We start from the raw sequence: 17,508 nt of genomic DNA, 5'->3' as shown, positions 1-17,508 counted from the left end.
GGATTTTCCATGAAGTTTTGAAGAACACTGTACATACACAGCAGTGCAAGTATTTTTCTGGAGGAGATGATTGTTTTGTAAAGTTATATAAATCATAATAAATATTGCAAAAAATAAGATAGCATAAATGAAAGAACAAACATAAAACACCTTATCCATTCTAAGAGTCATTCTGTGGTTTTGTTTCCTTCCAGCTTTTAAAATGCATGTTATTAATTTTTTTCATAAAAATTTCAAAAGATTTTAGAGGCCCACCTTTTCTCTTTTGTGTAAATGACTAGTTTTTTCCAGTGGAAATAATGTGTATTTTATTTAAGATAAATCTTGGGTTTGTTCTAATACTTCCCTTTCAAATTAAGGAATCAGAACTTTTATTTTTGTTACTCATACCCTTGTCTCTCATTTTCTTAAGATGATAATCTGCTTTTCAACTAGTATCAACATAAGGAATTTTATTTGTATGCAATCATTTCAGAATAATTATTATCGTGTTACCATGCGTAATAGTAATTAGAAAGTTGGAGAATTTTTGCCCTTTCTTGAAATAATTTGGGAATTACACAATTAATCTGTTGCCAAGTTAGATCTACTGATTTCATTTTGCTTTTGCCTATCAGTGATCAAAATGTTTTTTATTTCAGTTGACAGATGAATGTACATATTAAAGGTGTGTAATATATTTTGATACATGTATACAATATGTCATGATCATATCAGAGTAATTGATACATTCACCATTGGAAGTACTTATCGTGTCTTTGTGATGACAGCATTCAAAATCCTCTCTAATAGACACTGTGGCATACATGATGAAATGCTACCGGCTGTGCACACCTCCTGTTTGTTGGAGATCTTTCTGGCCTTCTGCATCCTGAACCTGTTATCATTTTCCCCTTTGCATTCCCTCCTTTCTTCAGCCTCCAGTAACCAGTGTTCTAACCTGTACTTCTATAAAATTTCTTAGTGAAGCATTCTTTTAAAGAGAAAATCAGCAGAAAAACCCAATGTTTTTCCCCCAAGCTAACACCTTCCCATGTAGTTACGCATCTTTTCAGTGTCTTTTTAAACAACTATTTCATTGTATGACCACGCCATACTTTCTGTGTTGCCCTTTTTTTGTTGTTGGACACTTAAACTATTTCCAAATTATCTCCAACTTAGTGGCTTTCTAAAATCCTTTTTAATAATCCACATATTTAAAAAAACATATTTATACTTGTTTGAGAGGGCTCTAAAAGAGAGAGGAAGCAGACAGGCAGCTAGAGAGGGATTTTTCATCTGTCGGTTCATTGTCTATATGTTCACAGTAGCCAAGGCTGGGCCAGTCAGCATCTCCCTTGCCGGTGGCAGGCAGCCATGACCTACCTCACAGGATTCTCATGGATCAGAGGCAGGGCTTGACCCAGGCTCGCAGGTGGGGGGTCCAGGGGTCCCAGGTGGGGGGTCCAGGGGTTGCAGGTGGGGGATCCAGGGGTCGCAGGTGGTGTCTTCACTGCTGCATCAGTTATCTTCCCCAGGTTTTGACACTTTAGGCATTAGAACGAGAGTGTTTGAAATAAGCTCTTCTCTTTCTTAGGAAAGATGATCTAAATAGTAAAGTTGAAAATAGAACATGATAGGGAGTACATGTGTTGGTTTGATTAGTCTAGTGCTTCCACAGAAAAAGAACCCGTTGAGTCAAACCAAGGCATGGTAGGGTGCTAATGGTGGTTGGTAGCAGGTGGGTTTGGCACATGGAAGACATGGAGTAGTCTCGTCTTCAAAGGCTTGTTGCAGTATTTTGTGTAAGTGGTTCAGTTGCTAAGAACACATTGTTCTCCACCAAATATGAGTACATGTTGAGTGATTCTTCACTATTTTTGGTCATTTATTGTATCAATAAAGTAGTTGAAAGGTGTGAACTCAGGAGCTGTTTTGGCTGAGTTTGATCAAATATAATACCAAAATCATATTAGTACCTGACTCAGGCTTATTTGAATGATTAAACAAGTGAATTAAGCCTTTGTAAAATGCTTGGAACAATATCTGGCATATTAGCCTGGTGTGTTTTGTTTTGATTTACTTTGTCTTGTTCTGGTTTTGTAGTGAAACACAAATCTATTGGGATAAAATAACCAGAGGAAAGATGATGAGAAGGATGTTGCCGGTGGCTTTACATAAACCAATTGATCCAGGGTATCACATGTTGATGCTTCAAAACTGCCGTCTAGATTGGTAACTGTTCCTGTGAACTGGGCTGTAGTGTTCTCTCCTGCTTGGTTCACAGGATATTCTGAATAACCTTGAATCATGTGACCTCGAGGACGATGATCTTATGCTTGATGTGGACCTGCCTGAGGATGCACCGCTGGAAGATGGTGAGTTGGGCCCTGTGCTTGAGCCAGTCTCATGTTCTCAGGAACTAACAGGCTTCTTCATTGCAAAGGAGCCATGCAGGTGGTTTTCAAATTGTGCAAGATAGGTTCATTTCCAAAATACCCCAGTACTTAAAAGCTGATTCTGTAGGTTTTGGGTATAATTCCTATACCAAAAAGTAGAAGATTGAATTTGCTTATTTGGCCGTGTGCACACTGTTTTCCCTCCCCTTATGTCATTTACATTTTAAGAATATATTTAGAGAAGCACCATTTGGTTTATATAATGTATTAATTTAATGTATTTAAAAGAGCAATTTTGTTATAAAGTATATTTTTATAATAAATTATATATCACATGTAAAGTATGATTATTTATATATAATAAATAATGTATTATGAATATATGCTTATATACATTTATATATAAATATATTTTAAAAGTCAGTTATTGGAGAATAGTGGATTTGAACGTTGGTTGTAAGTTGCAGAGTCCTGCTTTTAACCTACATGCTGCCTCCTTCTACCCTTTCTGTTCAGTGGTGACCTTCTGAATAAATCATTGTGTTTTTTTTCTACTTCTGATTCTCCTCTGTCTTCCTTCTAGATGTCAGTAATTGGTGGAGCAAGGGTTTAGATGATGTGTGTACTAGATGGGCCCCGCTTCTCTTGCTCCAATGACACAGTATGTGCAGAGCTTTGTCTCATAGAGACTGCTAGAGAGCCAGAGATCAACATGGGAGCCCCTGGAGCAAGGCTTGCAGTGGGAATTCTGCTGAGAAGAGGAATGTCCCTGGAGATCTCAGGATTCTCTGCCACTCACATTTGTCTAGTTTGCTGAGCTTCACGTGGGTCAGGGATAAACTACTAAGGGTACATGGAGTCCTTCCTAACCATGGTGCTGGGAAAATGCAAGAATATTTCCAAGACGGGCAATCTATTTTTTTCCCCTCTCTGGGTGGAATGTTGCATAGCAGTTAATCTCCAAAATATGTTAATTAGAATGGCTCAGATCTTCAGACTCTGCCTCATCTCTGGGATTCTATATTTCTTTTCCTTTTTTTCTTTAAAGTTTTATTGATTTTTATTTGAAGGGCAGATTTACATAGTTAGAAGACGAAACAGATAAAGACAGTTTTGTTCAATCCCCAAATGGCCACAATGGCCCGAGCTGAGCTATTCTGAAGCCAGGAGCCAGGAGCTTCTTGTGTCTCCCACATGTGTGCAGGGTCCCAGGGTTTTGGGCCATTCTCCATTGCTTTCCCAGGCCACAGGAAGGGAGTTGAATGGGAAGTGAGGCCTCCGGGATTAGAACTGGTTCCCATATGGGATCCTGGCGCATGTAAGCCTGGACTTTAGTTGCAAGGCCAGTGAGTCAGGTCCATTTTCAAAGTTTGTTTTTTTTTTAAATTACCATTTCTTCTGGTCTTCTCCAAGGACTTAAAAAAAGGATTTATTAATTTTTATTGCACTGTCAATTGTATACATAGAGGAGGCAAGACAGAGAGGAAGATCTTCCATCCGATGATTCACTCCCCAAGTGACCACAACGGCCGATACTGTGCTGATCCAAAGCTAGGAGCCAGGAGCTATTCCAGGTCTCCCATGCGGGGGCAGGGTCCCAAGGCTTTGAGCCATCCTCAACTGCTTTCCCAGGCTACAAGCAGGGAGGTAGATGTGAAGTGGAGCTTCCGGGATTAGAACCAGCACCCATATGGGATCCCGGGGCGTTGAAGGCGAGGACTTTAGCTGCTAGGCCACGGCCCCAGGCCCTCCAAGGACTTTCTACGGAAATAGATTGGGAACTGCTCTGCTTCATTTTGGTCTAAGCTCTTCTGCTTAATGTTAGATCAGAAGCATAGCTGTATTTCTTTATCTGTTGGTCAGGAATTTGTACCAGCCACTCCTTGCCATCAGAGGGAAGCCCGAGGTTTGGCATGTTCTCAGGGCCCTGACTTTCCATGGCATGCACCCTTGTAGCTTTGCTGTTAGTCCGTTAGGTATTTGGTGTGAACTTTTCTTGATTGAAATGTGAGGCCACATTTTTGCTAAAGTTTTATTAAGATCCATGAGCGAAATAATGGCCTTGACTGCTGTCAACCACTGTGTTTTCTTCTGGAGATTAATCTTTCTCTTTCAACACTAATTGTGGTCGATAATAACTAAGTTTAAACCTTTTTTTTTCTTCTTTTAAACTACATTGTAATTGAAAGCTTTCTTGCTCAGATTGTGGCGCTTCCTACGGTCTGTGCTCTGCACAGTCTTTGTGGGTCAGTCTCTCTTCCTGCTGTCTTTCAGATGGAAGTACTGCCTGTGTCCTCCCTCATCTTCTTGGCACTAGAAGGTTTATAGCAGAAGCAGTTGGGGAGACTTTCGGGACAATATTGTGTTCCTTTATGAAATCAGAAGATTGGTTTGATGAGTATTAGACAAAGGCACTGTTCCATCGCCTACGTCTCAGTTACACAGAAGTCCTGTGTTAGCTCTCTCACTCCTGATACAAGGGCTTCTCACTCTGCCGTCTTGTCGTCCCAGAGCAAAAGACCCTGAACTTGTTTTTGAATGGGGAATCCTCAGCTCATGGTTAGGGCCAAATCTGGCCTGCAGAGCAACACATGGGCTTAACTAGGATGCCTCTGGATTCACTTTCATTGCTGAAACCATCATAGTCCATGTATGGTATTACCTGCTGAGGAGGGGTTATTTTCTATTAGTTTTATTGTACTGTTCTTCATTTATCTGACTTAAAACATGTGAATGTTTGTATTTGTGTGATTTGCTTAAAAGACAGACACACGTAAATGCTCAATGTTCAAGTGTGAGATAGACACATGCAGGGTGGGCAGAAGAGAGAAAGAGAGAGAGCCAACGAGCGAGATGGAGGGAAGGAAGGAGGGAGGGAGAGAGATCTTCCGTTGTTAGTTCACTTCCCACCCACATCCATACCAGCCAGGGCCAGGCCAGGCCAAATCCAGATGCCAGCGACTCAGTGCAGGTCTCCCATAAGGGCGGCAAGAACCAAACTACTTGAACCATCACCTGCTCTTCCCCGGTGCATATTATCAGGGAACTGAAATCAGGACCTGGGATTTGCACCCAGGCCCTCTGAAAAAGGGATGTGGGTGTCCCAGGTAGTGTTGCAGCTGCTCTGTGAACGGCTGTATCTTGGAAACTTATTTTGATTTATTTCCCGATTGCAATTCCTTTGCTTTCTATTTTTTTTCAATATTATTGCTTTCGTTCTTCTTCTGGTCTCTTCGGAGAAACCACTGCTAACATTATTTCACATAATCTTCATGACATTTTATTTTTTTCATTTTATTTATTTTTTTATAATCTTAGTTACTTAGGCTACAAAGGGTCAAGGGCTACAGGAACGTGGGTAATACCATTGTTTTTACACTAATATCATCATTTTTCCCCTCTGTATCTGGGGTCAGGGGAGAAACAGAGGGAAAAGGCCCCCCTAGCCTTCCTCCCACATGACATTTTAAAGTATTTAAACATTACATGAGAGTCTGCATGGTGTGCTTCCTCCAGTATGGCAGCAGTCATTTCTTGTTTAAGCCAGTGTTTCAATAGTAGTATTAATCTTTTAGTGTCGGATAAATGTTCCATGCTATTATGCTCTTGGTGGAGTTGAAGTTTCAGAAAACGTTCTTCAGTTTTGGAGTCTGCATGTGGTGCGGGCGACCTGTGGCGAGCACAGAGTGGCCTGGCAGTTACTGCGCTGTAGTTCCTCAGAGCGTCTAACCGTCTCCTGACTGCCTGGTCCCTTTGCTGCCTGCTGTCCGTGCCCGTTGCATTCTCCTTCTGGAGGATGTACCGGGTGGTTCTTAGTACCAGATTGCTTGCCTTGGCGGTGAGTAGAATTTTTCCTGCCTAAATTAAGGAGACATAAATCAGAACATTTAAAAGTAGATACATGTTGTCACATAGATCTAAGTGAAGTGACCTTAACGCCACAGAGCAAAACTGATGGGACTTCACTGAGTTCCATGAATTGAAATAAATGTGAATTCATTAAAAAAAAAATAATGCTACCAAATGGTCTAAGCTCAAAGTAATTTTAGCTTAAGATCATTTTAAAGATTTTCTTGGGACTGCATTTTGACACAGCGGGTTATTGTTTTTGCAATTCCATTTCTAGTCCTGCCTTCTCTGCCTCTGATCCAGCTTTCTGCTCAGATGCCTGGGAACGCAGCGGCCGATGGCTCAGTGCATGGGTACCTTCCACCCGTGTGCGGGAGCAGGATTGAGTTCCTGTCTTTGGCTGTTAGCCAGGTCCAGCCCTGGCTATTGCCTCCGTCACCTGCCTTTCAAATAAATAAATAAACCAAAAAAATTTTATTTTACTTTCTAGTTGAATCTTCTACAGTTTTTAAAAAATGTAAGTTCACCCTACATGTCTTTAACTGTCAGGTTTTGTGTAAGTGAACGTAAAAAAATCTTGACACTTCTCAGTATGAAAGCTTGCATTTTCAGAAAATGTCTGAAATAATTTCAAATGCAAGGCTTCTTTTAAAATGCTTTTTCTAAAACTGATTTGTATTATTTTCTTTTTTTTTTTTAAAGATTTATTTATTTTTATTACAAAGTCAGATATACAGAGAGGAGGAGAGACAGAGAGGAAGATCTTCCGTCCAATGATTCCCCAAGTGAGCTGCAACGGGCCGGTGCTGCGCCGATCCCGAAGCCGGGAACCAGGAACCTCTTCCAGGTCTCCCACGCGGCTGCAGGGTCCCAAAGCTTTGGGCCGTCCTCGACTGCTCTCCCAGGCCACAGGCAGAGAGCTGGATGGGAAGTGGAGCTGCATGGGAAGTGGAGCTGCTGGGATTAGAACCGGCGCCCATATGGGATCCTGGGACGTTCAAGGCGAGGACGTTAGCTGCTAGGCCATGGTGCCGGGCCCTGTATTATTTTCCTGAACTGCTAAATATGTATCCCGGCCCTGCCCCCAAACATGGACTTCTGCTACAAGTGGAGATAATTTCAGTGTTCCTGCCAAAAGTGATTTCAATTGCTGTGCAATAAGAGGAAATACATTAAAATTAATTCTGTGTATAAGGAAAATCCTTTTCTTGAATGGGAACTTCATTTTTACCTGTACACTAAAATGGAACATGTAGCATATTTATTCCAACTTTGTTTTTGGCTAAATAAAAATTTTTTACTTAATGATTTTGTTGAAACAAACATGGGGATTACATTGATTTCCAAGGCTTTTTAATCACGGGGAATTCTGAGACGCAGGACTTGAACTTTCTGGCAGAGTAATTTTCAGACTGGAGAAACCTTTCCTGTTCCATGGCTTGGGTTAGCGTTCAGCTGTATTTTTAGCAACAGCCCTAACTCAGTCGCTATGTGAGCGGGAGCGAAGATGGAGTCACAGGGCAAACTGGGCTTGCTTCCCACAGGGAGGGCCGGGGGCTGAGCAGGAAGGAAGGCCTCTTCAGCAGGGCCTTCGATGCAACTATGTGTGAGTAGGCAGCCGGCAACACAATGTCTCCCTTGTACAAAGTAACTCTCCCAGTGATTGCTCAGATATGTGAGGAAAAAGTGTTTGGGTAAGTGAAAGAGAAGCTTGGGCTGTTCTAGAGAGATTCTTTGCGCGTTTTTTGTGGCATTTGGATTTCAGTTCGTGGGAGTGTGCTGTTTGTTGTTGCAAAGTGCTGGCTTTGTTTTCAGCAGCGTTTTAGACTTTCCTGACAAGCTTTTACTGCAGACAGCCTCTGTAGCGTCTTGCTCTTGGAAAATGTGAGCCTGGTTTAGTTGGAAAACGGATTGTTTGCTTCTTGAAGTCAGTGGCAATCATTTGTGGGAATAAGTTCTCCTAAGAATCTTTTTATTTGTATTTTCCCTCTGAAATCAGAACAATTTTTTGATAGGGAAGACACTCCTGCTTGCTGTTTAAAATAGAGTGATGGTTCGCAGGATCATCTGCCTGTTTTCTAAAGCCAAGTGGCACTCAATTGTTTACGTCAGTGGCTGTGATATAAATGTACCGTACTTCAGTATAAAGAATGTAAGCTTTCATTTTCACCAGAAGATCTGATTATTTTTCGTTTGGAAATTTGGTTTGGTGATTAATCTGGCATACATGGCTAGTATGTTAAAAATGTTATTTTTCTGTTTTGGACTTTGTGCCACATTAGTTAATCAAGTGAGATGTAGTTAACTTTGATAGCATCTGTACATGTTTATAGTCTTGTGCTTTTGAATCCGTCTAGTGGAGTGTGACAATATGAACCGTTTTGACCGATCAGACAGAAATATCCGGCAGCCTCAGGAAGGATTTTGGAAGAGGCCGCCCCAGCGGTGGAGTGGGCAAGAACATTACCAGCTCAGCCACACCGACCACTATCACCATGGAAAAAGTGACTTGAGCAGGTGAGTGCCATTCCAGCTTGGATGTCATTTTTCTGATTAATTTTGAATTATAATTTTCCCACCCTCAAATGAAGTTCCTCTGGTTTTTGCAGGTACCCCAAAACATGTAAAATTATGTGTGATGTGCATCGTAATGACATCTAGCTCTGTCTTTCATTAGCTTTATTATAAATATAAACTTTGATATCTAGTATTTTAAACTTGGAACCTGTGACTTAGTACTGCTTGTTTGGGAATGATTAGGTGTTGGCCTTGTTTAAGTTTATATGGGCTCTAAATTATAATGTATGAAAGTGCCAAGTGATTTATATTTTGAAATTTAAGATTTTTTTTTTTTTTTTTTTACAAATATCATTAGAAAGAGAGTAAGGCACTTCAGAATGCTAGAAGCTTTTCTGTCCCAAAGTGTGGCGTAATTTCTAACTCAATCCAACTTTATTTGTAGTGGGACTCCGTAGTCATTCAAGCCTGACCTGGCACAAACTTTGCAAGGTTGGATCATTTGTCTGATCCGCTCCCCCCCACCTGCCCGTATGGGTTTACTGCCTGTAAATCATAGCTAATTAACACCCCTCTCTCTCCCTGTTCAAGGATCAGAGCTAATAGTTCAGTTTGCATTAGGCACACAGTGAAAGTTATCATTCTCTTTTTCTTTTCTTTCCTCTCCCTCATTCCACAAGGTGCTTGAGGCCGTTTTAGATCATGTTTGTAAATAAATAATAAATTTGGGATAAAGAAATATTGACTGGGAATCATCTAGGATAGTCCCTAAACTAGGGAAAAAATTGTTTTAAGATCCTTCATGGCAAAAGGAAAGAACATAGCTGTGTTCCAAGTTGTACAGTGTGTGTGAGGTAAAGATATGCTGCTTCTGAATTTGTTTGCTCTCGAGAGCAAGGCATGAGAGGCTGCTTATGCGAGTTCTTAGAAGGCGAATACTCTATGATACGATGGGCAGGCTCCAGACAGCTTCCCAGGGAAGAGAGAGTGATGAACTTACTGTTAAGCCTGCTTCTTAGCTGCACTCCTCAATGCAACTGGGACGAATTCTAGTCCAAACGGGATAAGTCAGCGTTTCCATGGGTCAGGAAACAGTGGGGTCTAGCTCACGTCTTGCTGCCAGTGGTAACCAAGGCAAGACTGTCATTGAGAAGACCCAGGAGACATTGGTCCAGGCCTTATGTGGACTATTCTGTTTCTCACCTCTGGGCTTCTCATAAGGAGTGGACCTCAGAGAGTTGGTGTTAACAGGCAAAAGTTTGATAAACAGATAGCTCTCATTGCATGTAACATGAGTTATCCTTCCTTAATCATTAGTACTTTGTAAGAAGATACATTGAAGGCAGGTTTATAGAACTTTAATAGCCTGACTAAAATGTGAATGGTTCCAAATTCTCACAAATCACTCATCTGCTTAACAGATACTCATTTGGTAGCCAGTCTGTATGTTGGATATGGTAGTGAGTTGTCAAGCTGGGATGAATTTGGAGATGATCTGAGAGCTGAAGGCTATGGATTGGTAATGTCTAGGAGCACTGAGTTGAAGATGAGAAAGAAAAATTCTGCAGTGAGTGAACTTGGCGAAACTCAGCACTGACTAGTCAGGATGAGATTTTTGTGCCTATACAACAAATTATTAGTATGTACTTCCTGCTGTAAGACGGTCTAAAAGACAGACATACGGTCAGCTATGAGGGACTCTAGGAACTTATATAGCAGAACAGAGGAGTATAAAAGAAGTTACTGTTGAACTGAGTCTCAAAGTGTGAGTGCAGAGATGGTGGAGGTGTGATTCTAATCGGAGAAGGCTGGGAATCCCTAGCGGACAAATGGCATGTACCCAAGTCGGTAGGAAGAGGCATGACGTTTCAGAGAACTGCTGCTAAGTTCAGGTGAATGAACTTTAGTTCATGATCATTTGGAGGAATGAGTAGATGTACTCTAACTCAGGAGAGTCCAAGTGTAGCTTGTACGGTTTAAGTTCAGGGGTGGCACGCTTCAGTTTAAACTGAGGCGTTTTATCAGATTGTTCAAAATGGAATGAGTTACCTGGAGCTCGTCATCTCTTCTCTGTCTTTGGGCATGATCAAGGCTGATTCTAACCATCTGTCAAAAAACTCTTTCTTGGATGTAAACAGGTGTAGAAAGGAAGGGCCATCTGGTTAAGTATGTGTGAGAACTGACAAATTAATGTCCATTTTTAAAAATAGTAGACTTCATTGTTCCTTTAACATAATTAGTTGTAGCACCATGCTTTTGTAAAAGGCATGAAAGGCATTTCTCAAAACCTCTGTTGGTTGTGGTATATTTTAGAAGACTTGAGATTTGTTGGTAGTCCACACTGGTGGTCCTCCTCGTCCTCCTCCTCTTCCTCTTCTTTTTCTTTTTTTTAAAGATTTATTTATTTATTTTTTTTAAAGATTTATTTTATTGGAAAGTCAGATACACAGAGAGGAAGAGAGAGAGGAAGATCTTCCGTCCGATGATTCACTCCCCAAGTGACCACAGTGGCAAGTGCTGCGCCAATCCGAAGCCAGGAGCCAGGAACCTCTTCCAAGTCTTCCACGTGGATGCAGGGTCCCAAAGAATTGGGCCGTCCTCCACTGCTTTCCCAGGCTACAAGCAGGGAGCTGGATGGGAAGTGGAGCTTCCGGGATTAGAACCGGTGCCCATATGGGATCCCGGGGCTTTCAAGGCGAGGATTTTAACCACTAGGCCATGGCGCCGGGACCAAGATTTATTTATTTTTTTTTCAAAGATTTATTTATTTTTATTACAAAGTCAGATATACAGAGAGAGGAGGGACAGAGAGGAAGATCTTCTGTCCGATGATTCACTCTCCAAGTGACTGCAACGGCCGGTGCTGCGCCTATCCGAAGCTGGGAACCAGGAACCTCTTCCAGGTCTCTCACACGTGGGTGCAGGGTCCCAAAGCTTTGAGCCGTCCTCGACTGCTTTCCCAGGCTACAAGCAGGGAGCTGTATGGGAAGTGGAGCTTCCGGGATTAGAACTGGCGCCCATATATGGGATCCCGGGGTGTTCAAGGCGAGGACTTTAGCTGCTAGGCCACGCCGCCGGGCCCAAGATTTATTTATTTTTAAAGGCAGATTTTACAGATAGGAGGATAGAGAGAGAGAGGTCTTTATCAATGCTGATTTGTTCCCCAAATGGCTGCAGCAGCCAGAAATGAGTTGATCCAAAGCTGGGAGTCAGGAGCTTCTGCCAGGTCTCCCATGTGGGTGCAGGGGTTCAAGGACTTGAACCATCCTCCTCTGCTTTCCCAGGCCATAAGCACAGAGCTGGATGGGAAGTAGAGCAGGTGGGGCACCAGCTGACACCCATAGGGGATGCCAGCTATAGCAGGTGGAGGATTAGCTTGCTATATCACTGTGCTGGCCTCAATGGGTAACTTTTTGAATGTCAGCCCTGAAAGTTGTCATCAGCCACTCATCAGGCTTGTCAGCCTTTTTTTTAAATGAAACGTTTCTGGCAGTTAACAGGTGCCTTCTGCAGTGAGGGATTCTGCACTTCCGTGAGCACCTTTGCAAACAGCATCCCTTTGCTTTCTGAGAACTCAGCTCTGGCAGGTGCCCAGTGTTTTCTGAGAAACAGCCTGCACACAGGGGTCTCATACAGTGTAAACTTCCTGTTCCCTTTCTCAGCATTTTTACTTGGCTTCTTAGGTTCCAGTCACCTTCATAGTTTACTGTCCAGAGATGGGATTTGTATTGTCAGAGCTCTTTGTCACTCTTAAATGAGGTGTTTGTAAGTTCCTTTCCCTTAGTATGAAGGGCATTTGGCTGCGGGAGCTCCTCCTTTCTGGTCCCTGCCGAGATCTTGGCTCTCATGCTCACTCTCCATCTTCATAAGGAGACTCCTGCAATCCTAAAGGCTCCAGTGTTTACCTTAATGATTCACTTAACTCCCCGACTCCTTAGTTCTTTGGGATTTTGTATAAATAAGATGTATCATCTGAGACTAGGCTAACTTGTTCTTTACTGATCTGGATGCTTTTTCCCCCCTCTTGCTTGATTGCTATGTCTAGATGTCTGGTAGGAGTTGTGAGAGCCAGTAGCTGCATCTTCTGAAACTAGTGGGAAACCCTGGAGTCCTTTACCTTTAAACATTATATAAACTGTGATTTTTTTGAAGAGCTTTTTGTTGGAAGGATTTTATTTCTATTCCTGGCTTGTTGAGTATTGTAAACCTGTGTTACATTTATTTAATCAGTTTTATTTTTAAATGCACAGAGAGTCAGAAACAGAGTGCTCCTGCCCACTGGTTTACCCCTCAGATGTTTACAACAGGCAGTGCTGAGCCAGGCAAAAGCCTGGAAATCCATCCCTGGCTCCCAGATGTGTAGCAGGGGCTTCTTGGTTCTCAAGCCATCACCTTCTGCCTCCCAGGTCTTCATTGTCAGGAAGCAGGAGTTGCAAACCAAGAACTGGATCCAGGAACTGTGATACGGGCTGTGGGCATCTTAAATGCCAGCTGAAATATATCCACCCTTACATTTCATTTTTCCTGTGAAATTTTTATTAATGGTGAGAAACGAAGCAGTAAAGATCTTACGAAGTCAAAATTTCTTTGTAAGTGAAAAATTCAGAACATTTTCTTTTCTGCTGTATTTGTTTCAAGGATGGGCGCGCACACACACACACACACACACAGTACTAACCATCTAGTCTGTGAATTGCAAACCTTAGCATAAAATAACACATCTTAGACATTGAGTTCTGCTGGGATTAGGGAAGAGTTAAGCTATTTGTAAATACATGACTGTACCTAAGATTTGGAAAGATTACTTTAAAACTAATGAATTATTCAACAGTGTCACTTCTGGGTTTTGTGGGTTGAATGTCAGTTGCTATGGATTTAATTTAAATAGCTTAAGAAAAAAAAAAACCCACAACACTTGTCTGTCAATGATTCTGTCCTGGATCCTATCTGCATCCTAACTTATTTTCTTGTTTATTTACTAATTGTACTTAGAGAACCACTGTTAGGTAACATGAGTGATTGTCAGCGTTTTCTTGTTACACTGCTTTGGCCTTCACATGTATCTTACTAGTTCAGTTGTCCTGCGAGCTCGCTTCCGTAGACTGTGAGTGATTGGACAGTGCCTCCCGCACTGCCACAGGGTCCACATCCCGCTGTCCTCCCATCATAGCCCCTACACCACCAGATTTTTCAGCAGGAAACCAGTGATTATTAAACTTTATACACAAGTACTCATTTGTGTCTGTCAACTTAGTACAGGTGTTATGGCCAGTCATTCCTTTTTGTCTTTTGTTTCGTTTTTCCCCCCACTCTTTCTGTTTTTATTCCAGGATTTTTGCCTGCAATCTTGGCAAGTGATTGTACCTGCTGTTCGAAGCTTCAGTTTCTTATGTGTGAACTGTATCATTTAATTTAAAAAATCACAAAATCTCTGTCTTGTCTTTCTGTGCTGTGTAACCCTCTCTCTTTCCTTATGTAGTTGCTTTTTTCCCCATCTTTGTCTTTCTGCCTGTTAGCATTTTTCAGTCTTGCTCCACCAAATTCAAGGTTTTCCTGTAATGAAGAGGTTTTTTTTTTTTTTTAAGATTTATTTATTTTTATTGGAAAGGCAGATTTACAGAGAGAGGGATCGACAGACAGAATGTGGCATCTGCTGCTTAACTTTCCAAGTGACTGCAGTGACTAGAGCTGAGCTGACCCGAAGCCATGAGCGAGGAGATTCTTACGGGTCTCCCACGTGGGTGCAGGGTTCCAGGGCTTTGGGCCATCTTCTACTGCTTTCTCAGGCACAAGCAGGTAGCTGGAAGGGAAGTGGAGCAGCCCGGACAGGAACCGGTGCCACTGTGGGATTCTAGAGCTTGGAGGGGGAGGATTAGGTAGTTGTGCCATTGTGCCAGACCCCTCTAATGAAGTTTTTGTTACTTAACTTTGTATCAGTGTTTTCACAGTTAGTAAATATAAATGAATGTTTTATGTTTGTTCATGGCAGGACTCTTAACATTTTCCTTGAGGCTATTTTCAGTTCTTTTTCTACTTTTAAGAATCAAATGAAAAAAATCAAATGGAATTGTAATGTGAATGAATGCAAAAATTTTTAAGTTGCTGCACCTGTGACTTCTGTTTACAGCATTATATTTTACACTTCCATGAAGCATGTTATCTCTAACTTTCTTATTTAGTGTGTATATTATGGTAAGAAATTGAAGGGAAGAGTAAATATTTTTAAAAATAGGTGGGTTTTTTTTTGGCTGCTGTTAATTACTCCAAAATATGTGACATACGAGATGTTTGTAAAACCTTGTTTAATCTTTTTGGAAAAAGATGATTAACAATTTGCTTAAAAAGAAAATAGCTGTTAACTGCCTATTGGAACCAAGTAAGTAGGAGACCGAATGAGCATCCCACATCAGTGTATCATGGGTGGGGACTGTTGAGGTGTACGGCTGAGATGCCAGGTGCTCCCTGCAGAAAGGGAAAAGTGAGTGTAATTGTTCATTTACATCTCTGGCCTTTCTGCGTATTTGTTTGTTTGTTTACATTCTGGTTCCTAGGGAGGAAACTTTACTTCAGTTTGTAAGTGAAGTACCCAGAAAGATTAGTTGAGGAGGAAGTGAGTGGTTGCAGGAGGTGATTGTTTGAGTTGACAGTGTGCAATTATTGCACCTGCCAGTGGAAATAATTACTAGCTAGAGTGAGTGTAAGTGAGAAGCTTTATTGTGGCATTGTTTAATGAGTTACAGTGATTGATGTAGTAATTTCATTAGTATTTATTTATTTTTCTGAAATTGTACATTTTCTCCCTCCACCTTCTTCTCCTCCCCTTGCAGAGGCTCTCCCTACAGAGAATCTCCTTTGGGTCATTTTGAAAGCTATGGAGGGACCCCCTTTTTCCAGGCTCAGAAGATGTTTGTGGACGTCCCAGAGAATACAGTGATACTCGATGAGATGACGCTGCGGCACATGGTCCAGGACTGCACTGCTGTGAAAACCCAGTTGCTCAAACTGAAACGTCTGCTGCATCAGGTGTGTGCGCAGCCGCCAAGCGCAGTGCTGGTCTTTGAATTTCGGAATGGACCGACTGACTGGTTTTTTTTTTTTTGAAGGCTTTGGGATTCTAGTGTTTATTTTGGTTTCACAGAAATGATGCTTGTAAGTGGTTCATGATACAAACTTTCATTGGAAGAAAAGCCACAGGATTTATGGATGTTGGTCCCATTACACGGTCCCTTACATTTATGAGATGCAAGATACCTGGTGAGCCAGTCTGCTTCTTGTCTCAGTTTTGCAATGACTGTATTGTAAGGTTGCTGAGGGAATCAGAAATAGCAAATCGAGCATCCAAAGACACAAAACATATATGGCATTGAGTGCAGCTGTAATTTCCATGAAGTGGGAGATAAGTAGCAGTTTCAACTTGGGTCCTCTCATCACCAATCCTCTCTTTCTCCCCTTTCTTCCTTCTTCTCTCTCTCTCTCTTTTTTTTTTTTAGAGAAAAATCTAGACTGCAAGTGGTGACATGACTTATCTGAAGTCACGTGTGAGCTCGTGATTCATGTGTACCTTTTTATTGAAGTGTGTAACACTTGGAGATAACTATGGTCAAATGCATGGGAAAAAAACGAGGAATTGAGTACCAGTTGTAAATTGTGGATACCTGTTTTAAATTTTGTATCTGTGTCTGTATTTTTGCACTAACCACATTTAGCTTAAAATCATGATTGAGACAGATGACTTAGCTCTCCACTGGTCAGTTTCCTTCTGGGTCACCTTTTTCAGATTGTAGTTTCATGTGAGCAAGGACCAAGCTCTAGAATTTCTGATGGTTGCCACAACCGAATTTCACACTTTTTGCATTGTAAAGGCTAAATGAAGTATAAAATAAGTCTTTTTTGATTCCTAACAGCAGTGTGTGTAAGTTTTTTTTTTTTTGTAAAGTCATGTAAAAGGGTTCAGGACACTCGGGTATGTGTTTTCTATACCACTGTTCTCATTCTCATGGATATTGGACTGCATGCCCATGCTAAGGATGGGAGCAGGAGAGTCACCTTTTAAAATCAGGAGTGCTTGGACTCCTCCCATGATTGAAACATGGGGATGTACAAGCCTACAGTGTAGCTAACCTTAAACTCTGATGGCAGGTGTTGTGGTATAGCAGTGCCTGTGCTGGAGGAATCCCATATGGGGTGCTGTTCCACTTTTGATTCCATTGACATCACTAAACTAGATGATACTTTGGGCATACCGATGTCTTAAAACACTGCTTGAAGAAATTTCTTTGTAAAGTAAATAGCAGAGTGAACAGGTTAAATATATAAAGCTATTGCAGCCATTTGAATATTAGGCTGAATTGTTGAGTTCAGGTGCTCTGGAATGTAATTGAATTTCAGTACTCATTTACCTGCATTAGCTTTTGCAGAGTTGTATGCAAGATTTTTGTATAGTGGTTAAGTATTTCATTTAGGACATTTTTCTAAGTTCATCTCTGGTCTTAGAAAAGTAGCTGCTGTTATCTTCGAGTCATAGTTTAAGAAGGTGAGAGTTAACTAATTAGGATTTTTCTTTTATATCTATCCATATGACCCCAAGACCTGGTGCACACAGCAATATTCTAGAAGATGTGGGGAGAGTAGGGTGTTAGGGTAGTTTCCAACACTGAACCATCACTTGTATGCCATCAACCCAGTCCAGGCTACAGAATCTATGTTTTGCATAATGCCTGAGCAAAGTTATCACTGCACACAATTTAAGAAATTATAAGCTATT

The 17,508-nt window shown here is 41.4% G+C and overlaps 1 protein-coding gene across 10 annotated transcripts in view; it reads left to right on the top strand.

The window, feature by feature from the left end:
• CCSER2 (coiled-coil serine rich protein 2) overlaps positions 1-17,508 on the top strand; it is a 430,972-nt gene that overhangs the window by 53,154 nt on the left and 360,310 nt on the right. For 8 of the 10 annotated variants that reach the window (XM_058671981.1, XM_058671975.1, XM_058671982.1 and 5 more), the window contains 3 exons: positions 2,267-2,357; positions 8,585-8,744; positions 15,572-15,767. In XM_058671981.1, the coding sequence (XP_058527964.1) occupies positions 2,267-2,357; positions 8,585-8,744; positions 15,572-15,767 (447 nt within the window). Of the gene's footprint in view, positions 1-2,266; positions 2,358-7,768; positions 7,922-8,584; positions 8,745-15,571; positions 15,768-17,508 lie in introns of those variants that run through there. The other 2 variants (XM_058671976.1, XM_058671984.1) reach the window with 2 other exon arrangements.

Source organism: Ochotona princeps, chromosome 13 (assembly GCF_030435755.1).
Source record: "Ochotona princeps isolate mOchPri1 chromosome 13, mOchPri1.hap1, whole genome shotgun sequence".
Lineage (NCBI taxonomy): Eukaryota > Metazoa > Chordata > Mammalia > Lagomorpha > Ochotonidae > Ochotona > Ochotona princeps.
Note: the sequence above shows the minus strand (reverse complement) of the source record. Positions and strands in the feature narration are given on the sequence as shown.